This window comes from Scylla paramamosain, chromosome 15 (genome assembly GCF_035594125.1).
Source record: "Scylla paramamosain isolate STU-SP2022 chromosome 15, ASM3559412v1, whole genome shotgun sequence".
In the NCBI taxonomy this organism is placed as follows: Eukaryota; Metazoa; Arthropoda; class Malacostraca; order Decapoda; family Portunidae; genus Scylla; species Scylla paramamosain.
In genome coordinates, this window is record NC_087165.1 from 8,476,012 (window position 1) to 8,503,489 (window position 27,478).

The following is a 27,478-nucleotide window of genomic DNA, read 5'->3' on the forward strand; positions in this document are numbered from 1 at the left end:
CTCTCTTCATCAAGCAACAAAGCCCAAAACTGCCTGTCATGCATTATTTCACAGTAACAGTGATAATGAAAATAATGTGGATGATCCTACATCCACAGTTGGATCTCCAGTCCCATCCACCTCATTGCTAGCCAAGCCATGCCAAAATTAGTTGGGGGGCTATAACCCAAAAATGATGAAAGTGGGTACATTGTTTTATTTTCTACATTGTTTTTATCACTTTTTCAATATATTCAGCCAATAGAAAAACTTGAAAATTAACAGGCATTTCTGGTAGATGGGGGAGTCATAAAAATCAGCAGTCAAGACATTAAAAAAAAAAAAAAAAAAGACAAATCATACTAAAAATATCAGGAAAATATCTAAACTGATGTATAGGATTTGATGGGTAAAACCACATTTCAAAATAAAGCCTCACCTGTGACATAATATCTCTGCCGAAGAACTGGGCTAAGTTGACAGGCGAACTGCGATGTGAATTTCCTCCCATGGGCATAATTGGAACATGCAACCCACCCTCTGCAATTAAGAAGTGATCATCATTTACTGGGAATGGTAATCAAAATATCAATCTGTTGTACTACTGATTCTGACTGGTAGTAATTATAACACTATCTTTTTAGCATTACATATGAAAAAAAAAAAAAAAAAAAAAAAAAAAAAAAAAAGGCCAACCAGAGAAAGTTATTCAAACATTTTACCTCATACTTTCTCCAAAACATCTCCAGTACATTATATATAACAAATAAAAAAATAAATAAATATGAGGAACTGAAGAATGCCACAGAACTTCCTCTGTGCATTACTGTGGAGAATGTGACATGTGTTTGTGGAGTTAAGGCTAAAGGGAGAAGATATGAGAGAGAGAGAGAGAGAGAGAGAGAGAGAGAGAGAGAGAGAGAGAGAGAGAGAGAGAGAGAGAGAGAGAGAGAGAGAGAGAGAGAGAGAGAGAGAGAGAGAGAGAGAGAGAGAGAGAGAGAGAGAGAGAGAGAGAGAGAGAGAGAGAGAGAGAGAGAGAGAGAGAGAGAGAATCTACAATGAAACAGCCATAAACTCTAACACATACTTAAATTGTGGAAAAAGTAGCAGTAAAACATTACCTGATTTATGATGATGGTGCAAGGAGGTGGCAGGATTGTTGTTATTGAGCAGGAGTTGATGAAGAGGACCTGGGGGATTGGTGTTAGGCAGTCTGTGGTGGGCTGGGCCAATGTTACCTGCTGCTGGCGTTTGACTTCGTATCAACTGCTGGGCAAATGCTGCCTGGGCTTGCGCTGCATGCAGCGCTGATTTAAGAATGAAAGAACATTTTATCATCTTATAACTTAGCTGCACAATTCATAATAGTCTATCTCTATACAAAACCCTTATCTCCACAAAAGGTGATAGCCAACATAATCTTCCACACCAAATCACTAACATATACACACACATACAATCAATCCTTAAGACTAAATAAAAATCTATCAAGGAAAGTTTTATCAAACAGACCAATGACCAAAGAAGCACCATCCTTGGGGAAAATAGGAAGGATTCCATCAGGATGACAAGATGTTTGAGATCTTATTCTGGACTGGACAGTGATAGGACAGTCAAGGCTGACCAAAAATCATTCAGCCCTTGATGAATCTCTTGAAACTGATCCTGACACTGGCAACAGCAGTGAATTCGAAAAGGACAAGTCTCCCAATGACTTTAAAAAATGTATGACCTCATGCTGTTAAACTAGATTGGAAAATGAAAAGACAGAGCTCCCAAAGTGAGGTAACAAAGACAGATAGTGAAACAGTGGGTGTTTCACTAGAGGAAAACTAAAACATCAGAAACTTGATATAAAATGAAAGGAATATCTTTATAGTGACAGTAGTCAAGGCCAAAGTAGAAGCAGCAGGTGACAGCAATTCTGTAGGCAGCATGTCCTAGAGGATGTGGGCCACAATAAGCAGTGATATGATACAGGAATCTTTGTACACCTCCAAAGGGAAAAGACAGAGCTAAATGTAAACTGAATCATCCCACTGAGCCAAATAAGAGCCTGTAACACACTGAAAGATACTGAAACTATGAAGATAAGATTTCATCATGGTACTGCCACTTGAACTATACTTACAATATTTTCATACAAGAAATATAAATCTGAAGGCAAAGGTCTCCCAACACTCATCAGCAGCTCCCCTTTATGTTCACAAAAGACATTTCAAATTATTTTTACTTTCACCCAAGGTGGCACCAATAAAACAAGACAATGCTTACCTCGGATATTATTTAAATTCTGTTGATTCCCACGAGACATGCCCATTCCTGGTGGTTGGAGAGTGGAAGATGGATGACGCTGCCCAGGTGGACCCATATTTAACATGCTTGGGTTTCCACCCATGATCATGGGTCCCTTGCCCCCCATAAGAGGTCCTGCTGACATTGCACCAGTGCAGGGAGGTAGAGGAGATGCACCTCGTCGTAAGTCTCTCTTATTATCAACTTTTCCTCGGCACTGAGCTGAAAAATTGTTTCCAAGATTTATTATTAAAATATTAAACACCAACATGGAGCCACAGTATATTCTATGAAAATTCTTGAATTCAGTGATCTGGGTAAGACCCAAGATGACTAGAGAGGATATCAGGTGGAAATATAATTTTTGTAAACATTAAATGAAATTCATTAACCTTGCTGCTGAAGTGAAGTTTGAAGTGGAAGGTTTACACCAGCATGGTTGTCATGCTCCCTGCCTCTGTCTCCCTCTTTCATGTCACCCACTACAGGGCTGGAAAAGTAGAAAATAACTTATTATCAAGCAGAAAGACAAAGAAATAAGTGAAGTTGCCTAGCACCAAATATCCTTAGCTATGACTAAGCATGAAAGCAATGTTGTATGGAAGTAACATTGTATGATACACTCATGTTTCACTATACCTCTTAAAATATTTATGTTCCATAAATATTTTAATGCAACCATTCATATAACTGGGACATACAAATAATTAACTTATTACATTTGCTTGCCTACTTTCACTTACCTATCAGATTTATCAGCACGCTCATGACGATCACGATCAGCTGTCATCTTCCTCATGACTGATGTTGGTGTAAATGCCAGAGGAGACTGTGACTTGACACCAGACTTGCTTGGAGAACCATTCTGTAACTTAAGAGGGATAGAGTATTGGTATATTGATCTTTCTTTTTTAATCAATTGGACAAACAAAGATACAGACAGGTGTGAGTGTAACTTGGAATCTGTATACTAAAATTAGATAAACAGACATGACAGGAGAGCTGCTAATTCCAAGAATGTCTGCATGACAAAGAGATAAGCCCAGTCAATCATGTCTATCTTGTAACATACATCATGAACCTCTCAGGTGTGAGGCAAGCAAGCTACACAATTAAGCCAACTTATTGTAAGCTTTGGAGTAGCTATTTTGCAAGGTCATGTACAACTCAAATGATACTGTAAAACTATAGGGTGCCCAGTAAACTGCCACCTGTGACATCACTTCTTGCCCGAGCTGTACATACCTTATTCACACCAGAAGGAATAGGAGCTGAACTCACACTTGACACAGCATTCACAGGTCCATTAGGATTAGGAGATCGAGCTCTTTCAGCCTCTCGCTTACGATGCTTCTACAAACAGAAAGAGGTCTATTGTTAGAGCCACAGACCAACTCACTCCCTATATTAAGCATAGTATCAACGCCAAACAGGCTTGCTACCAAGTACTAACTGAGGTGCCCAGTGTAGTGTAAATCAGTGAAATATTGTCATATTATTAATGTGCTATTAAAGATCTACATAAAATGTAACTAACTTGATTGAAGCAAAACACATCAAGTTTCGTTCTAATGAATACCAGGATATAAAACCAACCTCTTTTGCCTTCTCCAACTCTTGCTTGAGCAATGCTTTCTGCATGATGCTCTGGGTGTGAGCAACTAATTCTTGATGGGATGGGGGTCTCCGAGGGCCTCCAACACTGTTCACACTCAGATTACTGCCCAATGATCCACCTGTAAACACTGGATGGAAAGTTTTATCTTAGTAAATGACGTATGATTGAATAAAAAATCACTGAAACTGAGGTGCTGAACACTAGTAACTGAACACTAGTAATTGCATATGGAACTGGTATATATATTTCTATGTAAACCTCAAACCTTACAAAAATAATCTCTTGGAATTTATTCAAACTTACTATGTGGAGACAGACGTGACTGTTGTTGAAGGATATGAGGGTTGAGCATGGCAGAGGCATCAGGATTAGGAGAAGCCACACGAGGTGACAAGGATGCATTGCCACCAAGGGAGATCCCTCCACCTACCACAGGCTATAAAATAACAATACACAATAATAGCTTTTCATAGATAAAAGTACTTCCCAAAATCTATAGGAGGAGACAGTAGACACCTGCCAAAACGATAATTACTCCCAGTGAGGTCTAAAGCACTGTTCAGGGGGTGCTTTGAACTTATCATTAAACCCAGCTGTGACCTCAATGAACGTTTCCCTTTGTGTCTCACAACACAAGAGGGCAGTCACAGCCTGCCCTCTAAAGACAACTCTCTTCCTCCACACAAAACTACAAGCACCTAATAACACACACACCCTTCACTCAAAAATTTTAAAATCATCATGGCGACTCCTACACCAGCCTCGGAGTCCCCATTTGGGGAGGGGAAAATAAATGTCCCCAGGTCGGACTGCCTTTCTGTCGACGACCCTAAGTGTCTTGACACCCCCCTCAACTTTTTCTTCATTAACTTCTGCAACATTCGCGGTCTAAGATCTAATTTTCAATCTGTAGAACACCACCTCTCCTCTTCTAAACCTCATCTTCTTTTCCTCACTGAAACTCAGGTGTCTGAGGCAACTGACAGTAGCCCCTTTTCTGTTCCCTCCTACTTTCTCTATCCTCATTTTCGATCCAAAGCTGGATGCTGCGTTTATGTGCGTAATGACTTAACCTGCTCTCGTGCCCACGCTCTTGAATCTTCCGAGTTTTCTACCATCTGGCTACGACTACAGAGTCACTCTCATACTAAATTTATCTGTGCTGTATACCTCTCACCTAACTCCTCTGATTATAAGAAATTCTTAGACTACTTAACTTCCAAAGTGGAGCACATTCTGACCCTCTTCCCTTTTGCAGAGATCTCCATTCTTGGAGACTTCAATGTTCACCACCAGCTTTGGCTTTCCTCTCCCTTCATTGACCATCCTGGTGAACTAGCCTACAACTTTGCTATCCTCCATGACCTAGAGCAATTGGTGCAACACCCTACTCATATTCCTGACCGTCTTGGAGATACGCCCAACATTCTTGACCTTTTCCTGACCTCTAATCCTTCTGCTTATGCTGTCACCCTTTCTTCTCCGTTGGGCTCCTCCAATCACAATCTCATATCTTTATCTTGTCCTATCACTCCAATCTCTCCTCAGGATACCCCTAAGCGAAGGTGCCTCTGGCGTTTTGCCTCTGCTAGTTGGGGGAACCTGAGGAGGTATTTTGCTGATTTTCCTTGGAATGACTACTGCTTCTGTGTCAGAGACCTGTCTTTGTGTGCTGAGCGCATAACAGAGGTGATAGTGTCTGGCATGGAGGCGTACATTCCTCACTCTTTTTCTTGTCCTAAACCTTCTAAACCTTGGTTTAACACAGCTTGTTCTCGTGCTATACATGATAGAGAGGTGGCCCACAAAAGGTACTTAAGCCTTCCATCACCAGAATCTCATGCACTTTATATTTCTGTCCAGAACCATGCCAAGTCTGTTCTCCAACTAGCCAAAAACTCCTTCATTAACAGAAAATGTCAAAACCTTTCAAGATCAAACTCCCCTTGTGATTTCTGGCATCTAGCCAAAAATATCTCCAATAACTTTGCTTCTTCTTTCCCTCCTCTATTTTAACCAGATGGCACCACTGCTATCAAATCTATTTCTAAAGCTGAACTCTTTGCTCAAACCTTTGCTAAAAACTCTACCTTGGACGATTCTGGGCTTGTTCCTCCCTCTCCTCCACCCTCTGACTACTTCATGCCACGTATTAAAATTCTTCGCAATGATGTTTTCCATGCCCTCGCTGGCCTAAACCCTCGGAAGGCTTATGGACCTGATGGGGTCCCTCCTATTGTTCTCCAAAACTGTGCCTCCGTGCTTGCACCTTGCCTAGTCAAACTCTTTCAGCTCTGTCTGTCAACATCTACCTTTCCTTCTTGCTGGAAGTTTGCCTACATTCAACCTGTTCCTAAAAAGGGTGACTGTTCTAATCCCTCAAACTACCGTCCTATTGCTTTAATTTCCTGCCTATCTAAAGTTTTTTAATCTATCCTCAACAGGAAGATTCTTAAACATCTATCACTTCACAACCTTCTATCTAATCGTCAGTATGGGTTCTGTCAAGGCCGCTCTACTGGTGATCTTCTGGCTTTCTTTACTGAGTCTTGGTCATCCTCTTTTAGAGATTTTAGTGAAACTTTTGCTGTTGCCTTGGACATATCAAAAGCTTTTGATAGAGTCTGGCACAAAGCTTTGATTTCCAAACTACCCTCCTATGGTTTCTATCCTTCTCTCTCTAACTTCATCTCAAGTTTCCTTTCTGACCATTCTATTGCTGCTGTGGTAGACATTCACTGTTGTTCTCCTAAATCTATTAACAGTGGTGTTCCTCAGGGTTATGTCCTGTCACCCACTCTCTTCTTATTATTCATTAATGATCTTCTAAACCAAACTTCTTGTCCTACCCACTCCTATGCTGATGATACCACCCTGCACTTTTCCACATCTTTTCATAGACGTCCAACCCTTCAGGAGGTAAACATATCACGCAGGGAAGCCACAGAACGCTTGACTTCTGATCTTTCTAAAATTTCTGATTGGGGCAGAGCAAACTTGGTATTGTTCAATGCCTCAAAAACTCAATTCCTCCATCTATCAACTCGACACAATCTTCCAGACAACTATCCCCTCTTCTTCAAAGACACTCAACTATCCCCCTCTTCTAGACTGAACATCCTCTGTCTGTCCTTTACTTATAATCTGAACTGGAAACTTCAAATCTCATCTCTAGCTAAAACAGCTTCTATGAAGTTAGGCATTCTGAGACGTCTCCGCCAGTTTTTCTCACCACCCCAGCTGCTAACTCTGCACAAGAGCCTTATCCATCCATGTATGGAGTATGCTTCACATGTCTGGGGGGTTCCACTCATACTGCTCTTCTAGACAGGGTGGAATCAAAAGCTTTTCGTCTCATCAACTCCTCTCCTCTAACTGACTGTCTTCAGCCTTTCTCTCATCGCCGCAATGTTGCATATCTAGCTGTCTTCTACTGCTATTTTCATGCTAACTGCTCTTCTTATCTTGCTAACTGCATGCCTCCCCTCCTCCCGCGGCTTCGCTGCACAAGACTTTCTTCTTTCTCTCACCCCTATTCTGTCCACCTCTCTAACACAAGAGTTAACCAGTATTCTCAATCATTCATCCCTTTCTCTGGTAAACTCTGGAACTCCCTGCCTGCTTCTCTATTCCCACCTTCCTATGACTTGAATTCTTTCAAGAGGGAGGTTTCAAGACACTTATTCATCAATTTTTGACCACTGCTTTGACCCTTTTATGGGACTGGCATTTCAGTGGGCATTTTTTTTATTAGATTTTTGTTGCCCTTAGCCAGTGTCCTTCGTACATAAAAAAAATAAATAAATAAAAAAATAAAAATAATCAGGACAATGACATGACAATTATAAACGTAGTAAGATAGTAATGCACTATGTTGGAATAAGAAAACTGCATCATGATTAATTAGAATGCAACCATTAGAAGGAAAGTGCAAGAAAACACTTACCTGTGGTGTTGGGGAGGGAGTGAGAGTGGTGCGGTGGGGAATAAGTGGTTGAGAATGCTGTCTGTTGAGGAATTTCAAGACTGTGGTGATGGCATCACGTTGGGAGGGTGTGACAGATACACTCTTCAGCTGAGTCACAAGCTGATCAGCTGTGACATGCCCACTAGCTACTCCTGGAAGGAGACACAGGATCCTGGTAACTGTTCATTTAGCTATATTAACACAAATGAACAATATAAGGGACCACCAGGATCATTATCTTTGAGCATCATGCCTAAGGAGACAGAAAACATCATTATGATGAAATTTTGCTAAATGAGAGCATGAAATGGGAGGAGAATGAATGAAGAATCCTTGAGCTCAAATGAAGATTTTTTTTTTTCATATCATGAATTTTTGACCTATTACAATCTTACAATTTCAATATATATTAAAATTTTTAGAATGAATAAATAAATAAATGAAAAACTTACGACATTTGTAGATGAAAACTTACTTTGTAGTAATTTCTGCACATCTGGCCGAAGAAGAGCATCCCGCAACACTTGGTCTTGTGGTTGAGGTGATGGAGTGACACTCATGCGCCCTAAGCCTCCCATTAATTGCTTGATTGGATCAAGCTGCTGCTGCTGCTGTTGTTGCTGCTGCTGTTGCTGCTGTTGCTGTTGCTGCTGCTGCTGTTGCTGCTGCTGCTGCTTTGATTTGTATGAAGTAAAAATAAAATTGCATGTTTAGGCAACATGAAGCATGGGTCTGGTAAATATCATTATAAATGAGAAATCATCTAATAAAGTAAAGGCATGTACAATGCTATCTACATACCCATTATATGTTTCTTAGAAATTTATGTATACTTGTCATTTACAAAAAAAAATTATCAAAGTGAGAGCATGCAATAGGAATTGGAAAGCAATTGTAAAGTATAAATGTGACTATTATATTCACTATAAGGAATACCATGGTTGTGGTGGCATTAGTGGTGGTAGTTTAATAATTTATCTTACCTGTTGCAAAAGATGCTGCTGTCTCTTTTGTTGCTGCTGCTGTTGCTGCTGCTGAAGTAGTTTCATTATTACATCCTGTGATGGTGTCCCCTGAGTTGTTAGACCAGGAAGACTGGGTGGAGGCTGGTAGTGAGCTACCATGCTTGGTGGAGGTACATTGAAGTTAGGTACAGATGGAGGTGGCATGGAGCGAGACTGCTGCTGGTGGGAGAGGCCATGACCCTGTGTTTGTTGTCCAGAACCTGATGTATTTCCTTTCATCAACACTGAAAAATTAAGCATAATATCAGCTGAGCACACAATTATGATTGAACAAAGGGACTGTACTCGTAATATCTAAATGCCTACTGCATATTACTCTTATCAGTAAAATGAGTAGCTGTGGTGTGAGGTGGCAGCTGGTGTGAACAGCGCTGGTGCTGGTTCTGTGACACTGAAATGTTATTTAACCCAAAGAATGCCAGCCTGTTTATATCCCCCTGATCTGCCCAGTTTTTTTTTTTTTTTTTTTTTTTTGGGGGGGGGGTGGGTGTAGCTAAATCAAGTCTATTTCACCTGAAAACACTGAAAATACCAATAAAAACTTGATCTGAGAACTTCAAGTAGTGAATTTTAAATTTTCAGTTGATTAGGCTTTTTTCATGCCCACCAGCTGAGTAGAGGTTTGTCATATCCTAGCGATGTTGGATGTTGATGGTAATACATGGAATATATAACGGTGATTATTTGGTATATCATAACTAATCTAGACACCAAACATCACAAAAAAGATGGGAGAGTCAGTAAAGGGAACAAACATTATTTTCAGAGTAGCACACAGGCAGCACTTCACAAGTCATTGATCATTATCACTTTCAAAATATTTATTTCAAAACAGTTCTGAGGAAGAAAAGTATGAAAGAAAATGACACTTACTAGCAATGAGATCATTTTCTGTAGGAGCATTTGGGACAGCTGGTTGCACTGGCATGGGTGATGGCTTTACTACTGCATCCTTCATCCCTCCATTCAATAACTGAAAATAAACCAGAACACTTGATGGTCCATACATCAATATGAATGAAACTGATCTGCTTTGAATGCACTTTTTAAACATTAAGATATAAAACCAATAAGCAGCAATTTGAGCATAATTATGATACTTATATAAAAAAAATTTTATCAGAGGTTGAGAAATTTATATACTTCCTAGACTGCAAAAAACTATGTCAAACTAGCATAAAATATTATAATTCAACAAGACAGTTACCATGAATGACAAAAGATGTTTTGGTACAAAGCAGACCTTTGAAGTTGAAAGAAATTAATCAACACAATTAAGAGCTGTGGCAGGGAGAGCCAAAGCAGTTTACCTTAAACAGCACCTCCATGGCTGAAGTGTTGGGTGCTGGTTTGACTGTGCCTTGAGAAGAAGTAACCTGTGAGAGCTGAAAGGACATTCATCCATCACAGAATCTGACACCAAGGCAACTGCACTCAAGCTGACAATCAACTAAATGCTTATGTCTGCCAACTTAACCTAAAAGTTCTGCTAGTATGGAAGTAATGACCTTTTAAAAATAGTCGGCTTCACGATGACTACAATTCATAACATTACTAAGTATTCATTTACTTCAAGTCAAATGCACCACCCTAAGGCCACAAAGTACACAAAATGAGATGCCTAAGACAGTGTACATGAGTATGTTGCATGGTGCAACAGAACAACTAGTGAAATAGCAGGATAGAGTGCTAATGCAGTGGAAGAAAGGGGTGAGAGAAGAATGAGAGAATCAGACCATGCAAAAAGGAAATACAAAGACAGGAAGAAATGGATGTTCTTCTGTTGTAGTCATCCACTCAGGGAATCTCCACAAAACAGGCTTCAAAATATAGATGTAGACAAAAATATAATGAACAGTTTTAAAGTAATATTATCAACAGGATTCAAATAATGTGTAAATCTCTGGAAAAAATATTTTTAAGAACAATGAAGTTCATGAACAACTTTTCAATACCTGCAGAACTTTTCCACCAAAAAGCTCATTACTGATTACAAAATATATATACATGCAAAATAATATTATAAAGACTGAGTATTTACACCTTTACATAAGACTGATGAAAGAATCAACATAATATAAAGCAATAAAAATTAGCATAATATATGAAAAATATAAGGAAGAAATTCTTAGATAACTTGCTGTCAACTATATTATGTTCATTTTCACTATAATGTGCTGAACTAAAAGGTTTAATCAAGCTCTAAGCATGTAGCTAGATTCTTGCACTGATAACATGAGGTTTGCTCTTACATTGGAATATTTAACACTGACGAGTCTTCCACATATACAAAAAATTGAAAAAAATTTGTGAAAGACTTAGTGTTGATGAGAACACTAGGCAGAAAGCTTACTCTGCAGAGATGTATTCTTTATGACAACAGAGAAGCTACATATCCTGTGTTTTGCTGCCACCAAAGTCAAGCTCCTACTGTGGCTGGCAATGTTCTTGGTGTCTGTTAATGGCCTCCAAGCAGATGATGCTGAAGTTTCACCTTTATTGGATTAGATCTTTGGTGGGTTTTGGGTGACCAATGCTGTTCATCTATCTGTCTCCCAAAGTCTGTTCCACTATCATATTAATGTAGTAATTTTACTGTTATGCTACTGATACTTTCAATTACTGATGCTGTCCAAGATCATGATACTATCATGGCAGAAGAATATATGTAAGAGTAGTATGAACTCAAGAGCCACTGAATATTACATGTTTCATCCACTTCCTATTCCACACAGACTGTTTTATACAAGCACTGTCATCATGATTCTGAAACTCAGGCCACATCTCTAACATTCAAGCATGAAGTTAACTCTACACACTATATAACTGCAGCAAATCTTCAATAACTATAAATATACAACTATAAATAACAATGAATAACACATAACATAAAACAAACTATGGTCCAACATCTCTAAACTGGCAGCTAAGATGGGATCACACGGGAATTCCCCATATGAACACTGTTGTCATGTTTCCAGAGCCCACAATGCATAACCTCTGTTATTTACGTAAAAGGGATGCCCCATAAGATAGACACATATTTGAACTTTTATTCTAGGCATTACAATATATGAAAGAACAATAAACCTATCATGCATAAGATATATATATATATATATATATATATATATATATATATATATATATATATATATATATATATATATATATATATATGCCAATTAAGAAAACATGACATACATAATTGGTGTTGTTAAAAAGATATTGCCACTTTTGACTGGCTTTCACTGTAGTTCTGAGATGGTAGGTATTTTCAATTATTTTTAGAATATAATGTGAAGGAACAGAAGAAAAAATAAGCCAATTTCTTAATAAAAGGTAATACATTAAGCCACTCATGTGCAGCAACACTTGACAATGATCCAGCACAACCCCGTCAACCGGGCAGAGCTTTTGGATGCTAGGTCTCAAAAGATTCTGCCACATATTGTTGGCTTTTAATGTAGTTCTGAGGTGGGTAAGTACTTTTTCACAACTATGTTTAGAATATAATGTGATGGATTAACAGTAAAAGTAAGCCAATTTCTTAATAAGAAAATGTAATACAATCGCAAGCAGCAACATTGACGACCCAGCCCAACCCCATCATGTACAGTGCTCTATACACACACACACACACACACACACACACACACCATCATGGTACGAGCCATCAATCAATAGTCCCTTCTAGATTAGACTTACCTTTTCCAAGGAGGAGGCAGTAGACACCTGCCGAAACGATAATTACTCCCAGTGAGGTCTAAAGCACTGTTCAGGGGGTGCTGTGAACTTATCATTAAACCCAGCTGTGACCTCAATGAACGTTTCCCTTTGTGTCTCACAACACAAGGGGGCAGTCACAGCCTGCCCTCTAAAGACAACTCTCTACCTCCACACAAAACTACAAGCACCTAATAACACACACACCCTTCACTCAAAAATTTTAAAATCATGGCAACTCCTACACCAGCCTCGAAGTCCCCATCTGGGGAGGGGACCATAAATGTCCCCAGGTCGGACTGCCTTTCCGTCGACGACCCTAAGTGTCTTGACACCCCCCTCAACTTTTTCTTCATTAACTTCTGCAACATACGCGGTCTAAGATCTAATTTTCAATCTGTAGAACACCACCTCTCCTCTTCTAAACCTCATCTTCTTTTCCTCACTGAAACTCAGGTGTCTGAGGCAACTGACAGTAGCCCCTTTTCTGTTCCCTCCTACTTTCTCTATCCTCATTTTCGATCCAAAGCTGGATGCTGCGTTTATGTGCGCAATGACTTAACCTGCTCTCGTGCCCACGCTCTTGAATCTTCCGAGTTTTCTACCATCTGGCTACGACTACAGAGTCATTCTTATACTAAATTTATCTGTGCTGTATACCTCTCTCCTAACTCCTCTGACTATAAGAAATTCTTTGACTACTTAACTTCCAAAGTGAAAACCATTCTGACCCTCTTCCCTTTTGCAGAGATCTCCATTCTTGGAGACTTCAATGTTCACCACCAGCTTTGGCTTTCCTCTCCCTTTACTGACCATCCTGGTGAACTAGCCTACAACTTTGCTATCCTCCATGACCTAGAGCAATTGGTGCAACACCCTACTCATATTCCTGACCGTCTTGGAGATACGCCCAACATTCTTGACCTTTTCCTGACCTCTAATCCTTCTGCTTATGCTGTCACCCTTTCTTCTCCGTTGGGCTCCTCCGATCACAATCTCATATCTTTATCTTGTCCTATCACTCCAATCCCTCCTCAGGATCCCCCTAAGCGAAGGTGCCTCTGGCGTTTTGCCTCTGCTAGTTGGGGGGACCTGAGGAGGTATTTTGTTGATTTTCCTTGGAATGACTACTGCTTCCGTGTCAGAGACCCGTCTTTGTGTGCTGAGCGCATAACAGAGGTGATAGTGTCTGGCATGGAGGCGTACATTCCTCACTCTTTTTCTCATCCTAAACCTTCTAACCTTGGTTTAACACAGCTTGTTCTTGTGCTATACATGACAGAGAGGTGGCCCACAAAAGGTACTTAAGCCTTCCATCACCAGAATCTCATGCACTTTATATTTCTGCCCGGATCATGCCAAGTATGTTCTCCAACTAGCCAAAAACTCCTTCATTAACAGAAAATGTCAAAACCTTTCAAGATCAAACTCCCCTCGAGATTTCTGGCATCTAGCCAAAAATATCTCCAATAACTTTGCTTCTTCTTCTTTCCCTCCTCTACTTCAACCAGATGGCACCACTGCTATCAAATCTATTTCTAAGGCTGAACTCTTTGCTCAAACCTTTGCTAAAAACTCTACCTTGGATGATTCTGGGCTTGTTCCTCCCTCTCCTCCACCCTTTGACTACTTCATGTCACGTTTTAAAATTCTTCGTAATGATGTTTTCCATGCCCTCGCTGGCCTAAACCCTCAGAAGGCTTATGGACCTGATGGGGTCCCTCCTATTGTTCTCCGAAACTGTGCCTCCGTGCTTGCACCTTGCCTAGTCAAACTCTTTCAGCTCTGTCTGTCAACATCTACATTTCCTTCTTGCTGGAAGTTTGCCTACATTCAACCTGTTCCTAAAAAGGGTGACCGCTCTAATCCCTCAAACTACCGTCCTATTGCTTTAATTTCCTGCTTATCTAAAGTTTTTGAATCTATCCTCAACAGGAAGATTCTTAAACATCTATCACTTCACAACCTTCTATCTGATCGCCAGTATGGGTTCCGTCAAGGCCGCTCTACTGGTGATCTTCTGGCTTTCCTTACTGAGTCTTGGTCATCCTCTTTTAGAGACTTTGGTGAAACTTTTGCTGTTGCCTTGGACATATCAAAAGCCTTTGATAGAGTCTGGCACAAAGCTTTGATTTCCAAACTACCCTCCTACGGTTTCTATCCTTCTCTCTGTAACTTCATCTCAAGTTTCCTTTCTGACCGTTCTATTGCTGCTGTGGTAGACGGTCACTGTTCCTCTCCTAAATCTATTAACAATGGTGTTCCTCAGGGTTCTGTCCTGTCACCCACTCTCTTCTTATTATTCATTAATGATCTTCTAAACCAAACTTCTTGTCCTATCCACTCCTATGCTGATGATACCACCCTGCACTTTTCCACGTCTTTTCATAGATGTCCAACCCTTCAGGAGGTAAACATATCACGCAGGGAAGCCACAGAACGCCTGACTTCTGATCTTTCTAAAATTTCTGATTGGGGCAGAGCAAACTTGGTATTGTTCAATGCCTCAAAAACTCAATTCCTCCATCTATCAACTCGACACAACCTTCCAGACAACTATCCCCTCTTCTTCAATGACACTCAACTGTCCCCCTCTTCTACACTGAACATCCTCGGTCTGTCCTTTACTTATAATCTGAATTGGAAACTTCACATCTCATCTCTAGCTAAAACAGCTTCTATGAAGTTAGGTGTTCTGAGACGTCTCCGCCAGTTTTTCTCACCACCCCAGCTGCTAACTCTGTACAAGAGCCTTATCCATCCATGTATGGAATATGCTTCACATGTCTGGGGGGGTTCCACTCATACTGCTCTTCTAGACAGGGTGGAATCAAAAGGTTTTTGTCTCATCAACTCCTCTCCTCTAACTGACTGTCTTCAGCCTCTCTCTCACCGCCGCAATGTTGCATATCTAGCTGTCTTCTACCACTATTTTCATGCCAACTGCTCTTCTGATCTTGCTAACTGCATGCCTCCCCTCCTTCCGCAGCCTTGCTGCACAAGACTTTCTTCTTTCTCTCACCCCTATTCTGTCCACCTCTCTAACGCAAGAGTTAACCAGTATTCTCAATCATTCATCCCTTTCTCTGGTAAACTCTGGAACTCCCTGCCTGCTTCTGTATTTCCACCTTCCTATGACTTGAATTCCTTCAAGAGGGAGGTTTCAAGACACTTATCCACCAATTTTTGACCACTGCTTTGACCCTTTTATGGGACTGGCATTTCAGTGGGCATTTTTTTTATTAGATTTTTGTTGCCCTTGGCCAGTATCTTTCCTACATAAAAAATAAAAAAAAACTTTAGGATTAATGTTAAGTATTTCCCCGCCCCCTATGTACATTTTCAGTTTGTTAACTGCCTAAATAATAAACCGTTTATTATTATTATTATTATTATTATTATTATTACACACACACACAGAGACAGAGAGAGAGAGAGAGAGAGAGAGAGAGAGAGAGAGAGAGAGAGAGAGAGAGAGAGAGAGAGAGAGAGAGAGAGAGAGAGAGAGAGATTATCATGGGCTTTGGAAATGTGATAACAAGTGTTCACAGAGGAAATCCCAACATGACCCCATCCTAGCCGCCAGTTTAGAGATGTCAGACCATAATACAAATTAATAAAAAATCTATTTCAATTTCACTTTCTGACATACGCTAAATTAGGAGTAAAAACTATTTTGGAAATATGAATTTGCTTGCATTTCAATACTAAAGATACAGTGTCATACAAATATGCATGCTCTACTGATAACAATATGAGACAAGCTAAGTACATGCATGACACAAAATTCATTACTTACAAAATCATCAAATGCATTCATCTGGCTGCTGAGCCCATGATGGTTGTGACTGATATGGCTGTGGTGAGGGCGGTTCTGTTGGCGCATGTTGCGTATACCAGCTTCAACTTCTTCCAAACTCTGTCCCTTCCCATCCATCACTGTAATTAATTAATTAATTAATCAATCAATAATCCTCATTCATCATTACCTTAACCATATCTCCCACAAAAAGCTGGATGAACAAGATGTATACTTTGGAAATGGAAAACACCAGGCAGGGAGGGTAGTAACAAATGTACAAATGATAATGTGGTTACCAGGGACCAGTTGACGAATTCAGATAAGACAAAGGGGATGGATGTACTAAAGTGCAGCTCTATCATCTCACAGGGATGAAGAGGTTGGTGAGTATGTTGAAGAAAGGACAGTGAGGACTGATCTCTTCTCCATTAGAGGCATGTGGGCCAAGGTTTGTGAGTGTGACAGAGTAAATCTATGCATTTAGATACTTTGTATCTAATACTCCCTTTAACAGGAAATACCAGTCGAGGAGTCATCCTTTGACATCCACAGGAGTTTGGTAACAGAGATACCCCACAATTGAAAATCCACACTCAAATGTATCATTCCTTACTCTGTCTCTACAGCAACAATCTCATGCTCATAATCCTCTTCTACATTCAAGTCCCTCAAAAATCCAATTCTCTAACTTTCTACAGCATCCATCTCAATTAACAACCTGCCATTCTATGCATTCAGGCCCTCTTCTTTCTCTGATGCTCCCTTTCACATTCTCTTTGCTCTCTTCCAAAATATTCACCTAAAAATGTTTTGTCAGCTTCCTATATCACTTACCTTCAGCAATAAGTTTTTGCAGCTCAAAAAATCACAATGATTTACACATCTGACCATCTCTTGTCAGACTGGCAAGTAGAGAGAGACACAAAGATATATAATTAAATTATCTGCCATGGATGCATGATATTGGTAACTTACTGAGATCTTTTATAGATGGTGGAGGCTGTGACCCATGAATCCCTGGAGGTCCAATAGGAGGTTGAGTAGAAGGTCCTAAGGGTTCTGGACCTCCTAAACCCGCTGAGGAAGCTTGCTGTAATAGGTCCACTATGGAGTTCGCACCAGTTTTGTCTGCTGGAGAAATTGGTGCAAAGAAGTGGTTGGAGTCGAGGCCTGCCGTGGCTGAAGGGATCACAATGTTTGGTTCGCTAGCCGTGATTTCTGCAGAAGGAGCCAAATGGTCAGAACCATCTTCAGGTATGGCAATAGGCAGATGCTGTTGTTTGCCTTTCAGAGCAATTAGTAGTTACAACAGATAACTGCATCTAAGCAAGATCGGAGTGTTAGTACCAAATCTACATATAAAGTAAAATAAAGCTATTATGTTTGTTATTGCTACTTGTGAAGAAATATTCTACCTTATTCTTCAGCATAAAGTGATCCCATCTTTATTTTCCCTTAATCATAATCAACAATACTCAACCAGACTGTGCATCTATTTGAGATATTAATTATTCTAAAATCTCCTGTCTGTGTTATTCAAATTGGTAACTTAAGATTATTGCACAACTCTTTGCTCCGTCCAATGTTTTCATAACCTTGCGTTATGAAAGATTTCTTTCTGTTGGTACATAATACTTTATTTTCCTTGGACTTCTGCATCCAAAGTATTGTTTCACTACCATGAAATTCATGCGTAACTACTACTCCTACACATCATCAAAAAGCTTACTTAAAGGCATCACTAAATGTTTGAACTAACAAATGTGCATAATTCAATCCAGAAAACTGAGAAAACCTGAGGTACTGTACATGGGTGTCAGTCAGAAAAGAAGTCTACTATCAACTTCCGTTTAGCAATTCCATATTCAGAATTACATTTATCACTACTACCCACCACCCTCACATACTTTATTAGTATGTTATCTTTACTCTCACTAAGTCTTACTTTCCTTCTTTCACACACCCTTCCAAACTCCTTAATCAGTTACACTAAACCCTGCCTAAGTTGGAGCTGAATAACTCAGATATCAGATAAGTCAGACACTTTCCTGCCCTCGGATAAGTGTTAGATATCTCAGACTGTTGATAAAAATATGTGAGGGAAGTTGGACACTCAAGCACTAGGACAGACAACTGTTGTCTCAGATTATTCTCTGAGATATATGGGGGAAGTTGGACACTCGGATAGACATTGGATACATATCTAATGCAATATTCTACTGCACAGCATCACATCTTGTGTTATTTTGAGTTATCCAAATATAGGAATAGGAGAAAATAACCAGTGACTGAAATGACTTTTGGTTTTAACACAATTACAAGAACAGAAGAAACTGCAATGAAATGTTGTGTTGCTGAGAGAGGTGAGTGTGGGGATGCTGTGATGCAGTCAATGCTGCTAGTGCTTGAGAAAAATGTTTTCAAGATGTGCACCAGAAAAGATGGATACATATTTAACCATTAAATATCTAATATATAATCTAGATATCAAATATTAATTTTTTCCCTCTTCAGTGCATGATACATAACCAATTGGGGTTTACATTGGTATGCACACTGGAAGCACTGTCTGCTCTCTGTATGGCTTTTGTCCTGCTGTGTCATACACAACTGGTGTTCCTGCCCAACTCCTGCTGTGTTAGCTGGTCTTCATGATGGCTTCTAAGGTTACATCTTGATTTCCCTGATAACTTGGATTTTTGCATACCTCTGATTGGCACTCCCCCTTAATTCATTCAAATTAGGCAGGGTTTATGGTATATCAATTTCCCCTCTAAATTGATTACAAGAGCAGTATGATCTCCAACATCTGCTAATTCAGATCCTACTCCTCTATCAGCATTCCCCACATCCAAACCTCTATTTTACCTTCTCACATTCACCTCCCTTACAATACCTTCCCTATTAATGGCCATGGGGACATCATACATCCTTGCCACACTCCTATTTTAATGGCAAATCATTAACTCCCTTTAATGATCTACCACCTGACCAATATAATCTCAAAACAGCATGCAGATAACAAGTTCAGAAGACTGTTAAAAATGAAATGACAGCAAGATACAGCAAGAGATACAACATTGCAACAGATTTAAGGCAATGAGTTAAAGAAGGGGAACTCAGACAAAAAAAGGCTTAGACCAATTACATATATTTAATAACGCTGTAAGTATGGAAAGTGTCATAAATGGGATCTATATAAGAATGGATAAAGATCCCTGTATAGAGTTAACATCTGGGATGAAGAACAAGTGGATGATACAAGAAAGCTAGCTTCATGGAGACTGTTTAAGCAAGAGATAGAATATAGAAATTCCAGTTTATACATGATACAAGAAAGCTAGCTTCATGGAGACTGTTTAAGCAAGAGATAGAATATAGAAATTCCAGTTTATACATATCTGTAGAAATATTTAATGTTAAATGCAAGAAGAGCCGAGTAACTGGAAAAGAGGAGAAAATACTCTGGAGGGTTATGTCAAGAAAACAGGTGAAGCCATTGAGTTTTGAGGTATAATTCTAAGTTGCTGAGTTTCTTAGGTTTGTGCCTCTAGAAGTGTCAGGCAGCCATCACATTCTAGGAGCATGTTCATAACCATATATCCTTAGCAATATCAATCAAGATAAATATTACATAAATGTACACTGGTTGCTATAAAGCCACCTAGACCTAAACTGTTGGCATCACAATGATAAGCAACATTATCATCACTATAAATATACATGATATAAATCTAGTAAAGTATTAAGAGACATACCATTGAGAAGATTATTGATGTGTGGTGGTAGATCAAGAGAAGAGCGACGTGAGTTACCAGTAGAACCAAAGACTGGACTCTCTCTCTTGGTCGAGAAGAACTGCTTCAATCGGGATGATCCACTTCCACCACCAGCATTGGTATTGTTGACACCAACTATCTCTTCAGGATTCCCTATAGATTTAAATTTTGTTATTAATAATCATCTATTATCAATAAATCTAATGGTTCAGTTTTTGTGTACTTTATCAACATAATTGCACACAATGGCATGTTTTTTTACACCTATAACACTTTGATGTTGCCCCCTCAGCCTCTGAAAGCATGACACATGCAAATGAACATGTCACCCATTCTATTCAGCTAATTTTCTATATAGTAGTTTCTTAGCCTATTCCTTCCTGCCACATTCTTCTCACATTAATCATCTTATTAATTACTTTTGATTTTTTTTCTATGCCTTTCCTCTCAATTTCTGCACTGGCACTTCAAAGGATGAACTTCAAGATACCCTATTCTTATACGGCTTTCATTTCTCACACTGGAGTTTTCCTTTATGGTAGTTTTTTTTTTTTTATGTAGGAAGGACACTGGCCAAGGGCAACAAAAATCTAATAAAAAAAATACCCACTGAAATGCCAGTCCCATAAAAGGGTCAAAGCAGTGGTCAAAAATTGGTGGATAAGTGTCTTGAAACTTCCCTCATGAAGGAATTCAAGTCATAGGAAGGTGGAAATACAGAAGCAGGCAGGGAGTTCCAGAGTTTACCAGAGAAAGGGATGAATGATTGAGAATACTGGTTAACTCTTGCGTTAGAGAGGTGGACAGAATAGGGGTGAGAGAAAGAAGAAAGTCTTGTGCAGCGAGGCCGTGGAAGGAGGGGAGGCATGCAGTTAGCAAGACTAGAAGAGCAGTTATCATGAAAATAGCGGTAGAAGACTGCTAGATATGCAACATTGCGGCGGTGAGAGAGAGGCTGAAGACAGTCAGTTAGAGGAGAGGAGTTGATGAGACGAAAAGCTTTTGATTCCACCCTGTCTAGAAGAGCAGTATGAGTGGAACCCCCCCAGACATGTGAAGCATACTCCATACATGGACGGATAAGGCCCTTGTACAGAGTTAGCAGCTGGGGGGGTGAGAAAAACTGGCGGAGACGTCTCAGAACACCTAACTTCATAGAAGCTGTTTTAGCTACAGATGAGATGTGAAGTTTCCAGTTCAGATTATAAGTAAAGGACAGACCGAGGATGTTCAGTGTAGAAGAGGGGGACAGTTGAGTGTCATTGAAGGAGAGGGGATAGTTGTCTGGAAGGTTGTGTCGAGTTGAAAGATGGAGGAATTGAGTTTATGAGGCATTGAACAATACCAAGTTTGCTCTGCCCCAATCAGAAATTTTAGAAAGATCAGAAGTCAGACGTTCTGTGGCTTCCCTGCATGATATGTTTACCTCCTGAAGGGTTGGACGTCTATGAAAAGACGTGGAAAAGTGCAGGGTGGTATCATCAACGTAGGAGTGGATAGGACAAGAAATTTGGTTTAGATCATTAATGAATAATAAGAAGAGAGTGGGTGACAGGACAGAACCCTGAGGAACACCACTTTTAATAGATTTAGGAGAAGAACAGTGACCGTCTACCACAGCAGCAATAGAACGGTCAGAAAGGAAACTTGAGATAAGTTACAGAGAGAAGGATAGAAACCATAGGAGGGTAGTTTGGAAATCAAAGCTTTGTGCCAGACTATCAAAAGCTTCTGATATGTCCAAGGCAACAGCAAAAGTTTCACCAAAATCTCTAAGAGAGGATGACCAAGACTCAGTAAGGAAAGCCAGAAGATCACCAGTAGAGCGGCCTTGACGGAACGCATACTGGCGATCAGATAGAAGTGATAGATGTTTAAAAATCTTCCTGTTGAGGATAGATTCAAAAACTTTAGATAGGCAGGAAATTAAAGCAATAGGACGGTAGTTTGAGGGATTAGAATGGTCACCTTTTTAGGAACAGGTTGAATGTAGGCAAACTTCCAGCAAGAAGGAAAGGTAGATGTTGACAGACAGAGCTGAAAGAGTTTGACTAGGCAAGGAGGGCAATAGGAGGGACCCCATCAGGTTCAAAAGCCTTCCGAGGATTTAGGCCAGCAAGGGCATGGAAAACATCATTGCAAAGAATTTTAATAGGAGGCATGAAGTAGTCAGGGGGTGGAGGAGAGGGAGGAACAAGCCCAGAATCGTCCAAGGTAGAGTTTTTAGCAAAGGTTTGAGTAAAGAGTTCCGCTTTAGAAATAGATGTGATAGCAGTGGTGCCATCTGGTTGAAGTAGAGGAGGGAAAGAAGAAGCAAAGTTATTGGAGATATTTTTGGCTAGATGCCAGAAATCACAAGGGAAGTTAGATCTTGAAAGGTTTTGACATTTTCTGTTAATGAAGGAGTTTTTGGCTAGTTGGAGAACAGACTTGGCATGGTTCCGGGCAGAAATATAAAGTGCATGAGATTCTGGTGATGGAAGGCTTAAGTACCTTTTGTGGGCCACCTCTCTATCATGTATAGCACGAGAACAAGCTGTGTTAAACCAAGGTTTAGAAGGTTTAGGACAAGAGAAAGAGTGAGGAATGTATGCCTCCATCCCAGACACTATCACCTCTGTTATGCACTCAGCACACAAAGGTGGGTCTCTGACATGGAAGCAGTAGTCATTCCAAGGAAAATCAGCAAAATACCTCCTCAGGTCCCCCCAACTAGCAGAGGCAAAACACCAGAGGCACCTTCACTTAGGGGGATCATGAGGAGGGATTGGAGTGATAGGACAAGATAAAGATGTGAGATTGTGATCGGAGGAGCTCAACGGAGAAGAAAGGGTGACAGCATAAGCAGAAGGATTAGAGGTCAGGAAAAGGTCCCCTTACAATGCCAATGGTGACACCTGGCTGGTAGAACTTTGCTGATCAAATATAATATGATTATATGTCTCAAAGAGGCTAAGAATTAAAAGAATGATCTCTACAACAGTATGATGATAAGAAGAAATGGCACCGACTTACCAGGATAACCTATGATATCACCAAGGAAATCATCAATATTGAAACCAGGAAGTTCCTGCTCCACAGGTTCAATAACAGTTGGTTGAGTTTGCTGCCTAACATTTTCCTCAACTCGCTTTGGTTCCTCTTGTTGCAACTTTGGGGATTTGCTAGCTGATTCTTCAACAATAACTGGAGTGCTACTTCGGGAGCCTCTTCTACTCCCACCACCTGCAAAAATAAATTTCATGCATTAGCTATTTACATTAATCTTCTAATGCATCAATGTTCCATCATTTTTAATACCTTCCTCAAAAGGAAACATTTGGAGCCTCAAAACACAAAGATTTACACCTTCTTTTTCCTTTTTAGACCGGCGACGTTCCCTCTTGTGCTGAGCCTTGGTAGAGGTGCAGTTCTCCTCAGGGATGTCATCAAATCCAACCAGCTCAATGAATTCATTTTGGCTAAAAATACAGAAACTATCTTAAGAACTTACAATTACTAATAAAAGTATATTTACAAAACTATACAGAACTAATAAATGCAAAATTAAACTTTTCTTCATTAGATGCTGCTGTTTTCAAAAAGGAAAAATGTGTCCATCATATAAGAAAACCTATGAACTATGATATGCAGTAACAGCAGTCACTAATTACTACCTTGTTGGTCCTCCTGTGAACCATTCAGGCTGTTCTTCTTCATCAGCACGAGACATTCTTTTGCGGTCCTGGTAACGCCTATCCTTCTCTCGCTCTCTTCGGTCAGGTCGCTTTTCATTTTCTTCTTCTTCAAAGATGAAGCGTCTTCTACTATCAAATCTGAAAAAGATACATAAAACTTATCATACTACAGACAATCAAATTAAGAAAGATAATCTGTCTCTAGGCAGTACTATTAGTACTATCTCTCTGCACATCATATTCCATATACTGAGTAGACTATATGATCATATATCAAATGAGAGGAAATGGTAATCTGCCAAATCATTCCAGGTATGAAGAGTGTGCCAAATGACCCAGAGCTATAGCATTTGCATCCTGGCCCTGCTAAGACCTAGCCAAGAAAAGGAAGCAAACCAAATCTAGTCCTAAAACAATTAGTTATGTACCATAGCTTACCTATTATCTCCATCAAAGCACTGATCATGTTTGGATCTCCAGTCCCTGGTATCCCGTCGCTGGTCTGCCTCTCTATCTCTGTCCCGGCCTCGCTCTCGTTCAAGGTCCCTCTCCCGTCTAGAAGGAAGCTCTCTACGCTCAGTAGTGACAGGAGCCTCGGAGTCATCTCTACGGGAAATTCTGCCAGACCCTATTCTTCGTGTTGGTATCTCTCTGTGAGACTCACGCTGGGGTCTTTCCGTGGGTGAGTCAGGACGTTTTGACACTGTTGAAGCTTGCTGGAGGCCATGACATCCAGTGCTGAAGCTTCTTCGTTGCGGGGACAATACAAGACCATCTTGCTCTTCTTGCTGAAATTATAGAGCACAACTGTTTTACACTATGTGACAAACAGGTTTTACACCAAGTTGTGCTAAATAAATCATTAAAATATTCTTAATTCAAATAAGCTAATTTTGGGAAAACACTAAAAACTGACATCAAGCAAGAAATACACGGTCTACATCTTTGAACAGGAAGGGTTTTCTCAGAATAGTAGCTTATTACCTGTCTTTCATCAATAAAATCTCTCCTAATCAACCTAACCATACACAACTGATGAAGATCATAGCAAGTTTCCAATTTACCAATTTCTTCAGTAACATACCTTCACCCTTTCTCGAGGGTCCCGACTCCGTTTTAGCTCTAGATCTGGAGGACGGTCGGGCTTGTTGCTGGTGACTGTGGAGGGCACAGGGGCGGTGCTGGACGGACGTCGCTCATCATGCACCGCTCGGATCCACCTATCAGGATCCCATCGTCCTGCAGGCTTACTATATGCTATGTCCAAACATGAGGGCCACTTCATAGACAAAGGGGCTTCTTTAATTGCTAGAAGTTCATCCTATTGGAAAATATTAAGAAATTATTAGAATATATACATTTACACAACAGGTGAGGACAACTAATTACATCAAAATCATCTCAGTTCTCACTAAACTTACTCTTGAATATTGCCAGTGTGGAAGATTGAGGGGTGATGAAGAAATGGAGGGTGAGGTGCTTCCCTTATGTGAATCTAACCCACTAGATTCTGTTGAGGATGCACTGATAGTTCCTTCCTCTGGCTTAGTGGAAGGGGAGGAGGAGTCTCTACCTCCACCGCCACCACTGCAGCCATCATCACCATCTTCCTGCTGGTGTTGCTGCTGCTGCAACTGCGGCTGCGGCTGCAACTGCGACTGCTGCTGCTGACTAGACCACATTTCTGGACTATCTCCATCTGTTTCTGGAAATTAACAGAAAACCAAGCTCAAATCAACCTATTTTAAGTCTACCTCCTCTCTAGTTGTCACAGCTTACATATTGTACACACACATCAAGTAATACTTATCATTCTGATGCACATTTTATCACTCAGTTATTGCAAGAATCTTTAAATAATAATAATAATACACTACTAGAAAATATAAGTAACATATAAGAGGATGATAATGACATCAAGCTCTCAATATCCTTGAACTTTTGCTCAGCCAGGCTTTCCTCCCAATACTACAGTACTACAAGAAGGAAGGAGCATCAATAATCAATATGTGAAAATCATATTTCTGTTATTTTAGTGACTTGAAAATCAATTAACTAAACAGATCAAACTAATGTGACGGATAGCATAATGTAGATGTTTAAGAATGATATTAACTTATTCTTCCTCTTGTGCTCCTTCACTGTGACCACGTGCTATGGGAAGAATTTTTCCCTAAAATGGGTGAGGCATCAGATGTATGCTACATATTGATTGTTGAAGTCTTACTAATGGGTCATTCTAGTAACATTTATATTAAAACATGCACTCTCTCTCTCTCTCTCTCTCTCTTTCTCTTTCCGTAACTGAATAATGTGTCAATTGTATTTTAAATAATAATAGTTCTCTATGCTGCATTGTCACCAAAAATAAGGCACTTAATTTCCACATAAAATAAACTTTTATGAGTAAACACTAGATAGCCATTGTATATGGTTCAAGACAACAGAAATACATGGTTATATATGAAACACATAATTGTCCAAAATTCATTAAAAAAAAAAAAATAAATAAATAAATAAAATTAAGCATCAGACTTTTCAACAGCTTTTCTACTTATTTTATCACCATGTTTACTCTGGGACAATGCACAACTGTTTACTACAAACATTTTTGTTGCCCTTGGCCAGTGTCCTTCCTACATAAAAAAAAAAAAAAAACTACAATGACTCACTTCTTCAATTCCTCCAGAGCTAAGCTTTGTGACAGCTGGCAGCAAATGTTTGAAATGTGAAGGCCTAATTTGTTTAAATTTTGACATGTTATTTCTCCACACAGTCATATCTAATCTTTTTGTGTTAAATACAATTTTGAAAAGAGGAATGCTTGGAGGCATTTAATCTTATCATTGTTTTTGAAGACTGCAGCAATTTGTTTTTCAAGTTGATAATATGGCATGTCTTTTGAAGAAAAGAACTTCAGGGCACTTGAAAAGCCACTTTGTTTTTTCCCATCACAATTCTAATGGTTGATTAGTTGACCAAAGACATCACATCACTATACACTTACTGCAACTGATACAAAACTATTTAAAGAACCTTCAATACATTCAATAAAACAGTTCAGGGCAGACAGCATTAGGATGAGATATGTTTAAGTCTTTGTTATGTTAGTTCAACTTAAAAGCCAGGTCAGGTCTGGTCAATTCTGCTAGAAAAAAAACTCACTCTAAAAATTATATTTTCTATAAGGTAATGATGCATTTTTTCCCCCTGGAAATCATAACTTCTCAAAATGAAAAAAAAAAAAGAAAAAAAAAAAGAAACCACATCAAAGCCCATTAAAAATAATTAAGAATAGCAGAGCCTGGAAGAAAATATTTACTATATTCATCAACAGATTTACACTACAAGCCCTCCAGTATCTATCTACTTCCTATCTTATCAAATACAATTCTTATATACCATTAATGTTCTCACCATCATTTCATCATTCTTTAAGTCATGTGCTAGGTCAGTATGACAGAGAAGTTACATTTTTTTAGACCTGAGTCACCTATTGGTGAACAAGTAGTTACTCATTACGTAATTTGTTTCTGCACAAAAACTCAAACTATAGCTTGAATGAGTCATGTCATGTCTGGTCAGGTCAACTTTCAGTAAGTCACACATT

The 27,478-nt window shown here is 39.6% G+C and overlaps 1 protein-coding gene across 7 annotated transcripts in view; it reads right to left on the reverse strand.

Moving 5' to 3' along the window:
• Nucleotides 1-27,478, reverse strand: part of LOC135107364 (mastermind-like protein 2) — a 34,775-nt gene that overhangs the window by 4,125 nt on the left and 3,172 nt on the right. Inside the window, exons 2-23 of one of the 7 annotated variants that reach the window (XM_064017122.1) lie at nt 25,290-25,573; nt 24,953-25,189; nt 24,307-24,656; nt 23,848-24,006; nt 23,540-23,652; nt 23,207-23,416; nt 20,171-20,344; nt 17,388-17,630; nt 16,410-16,549; nt 10,195-10,269; nt 9,758-9,857; nt 8,843-9,108; nt 8,335-8,533; nt 7,839-8,011; nt 4,196-4,328; nt 3,871-4,019; nt 3,556-3,627; nt 3,018-3,145; nt 2,667-2,764; nt 2,254-2,496; nt 1,101-1,286; nt 419-519 (exon numbers count right to left, since the gene is read on the reverse strand). In XM_064017122.1, coding sequence (XP_063873192.1) covers nt 419-519; nt 1,101-1,286; nt 2,254-2,496; nt 2,667-2,764; nt 3,018-3,145; nt 3,556-3,627; nt 3,871-4,019; nt 4,196-4,328; nt 7,839-8,011; nt 8,335-8,533; nt 8,843-9,108; nt 9,758-9,857; nt 10,195-10,269; nt 16,410-16,549; nt 17,388-17,630; nt 20,171-20,344; nt 23,207-23,416; nt 23,540-23,652; nt 23,848-24,006; nt 24,307-24,656; nt 24,953-25,189; nt 25,290-25,573 — 3,833 coding nt within the window. Of the gene's footprint in view, nt 1-418; nt 520-1,100; nt 1,287-2,253; nt 2,497-2,666; nt 2,765-3,017; nt 3,146-3,519; nt 3,628-3,870; nt 4,020-4,195; nt 4,329-7,838; nt 8,012-8,334; nt 8,534-8,842; nt 9,109-9,757; nt 9,858-10,194; nt 10,270-16,409; nt 16,550-17,387; nt 17,631-20,170; nt 20,345-23,206; nt 23,417-23,539; nt 23,653-23,847; nt 24,007-24,306; nt 24,657-24,952; nt 25,190-25,289; nt 25,574-27,478 lie in introns of all 7 variants that reach the window. The other 6 variants (XM_064017121.1, XM_064017125.1, XM_064017124.1 and 3 more) reach the window with 6 other exon arrangements.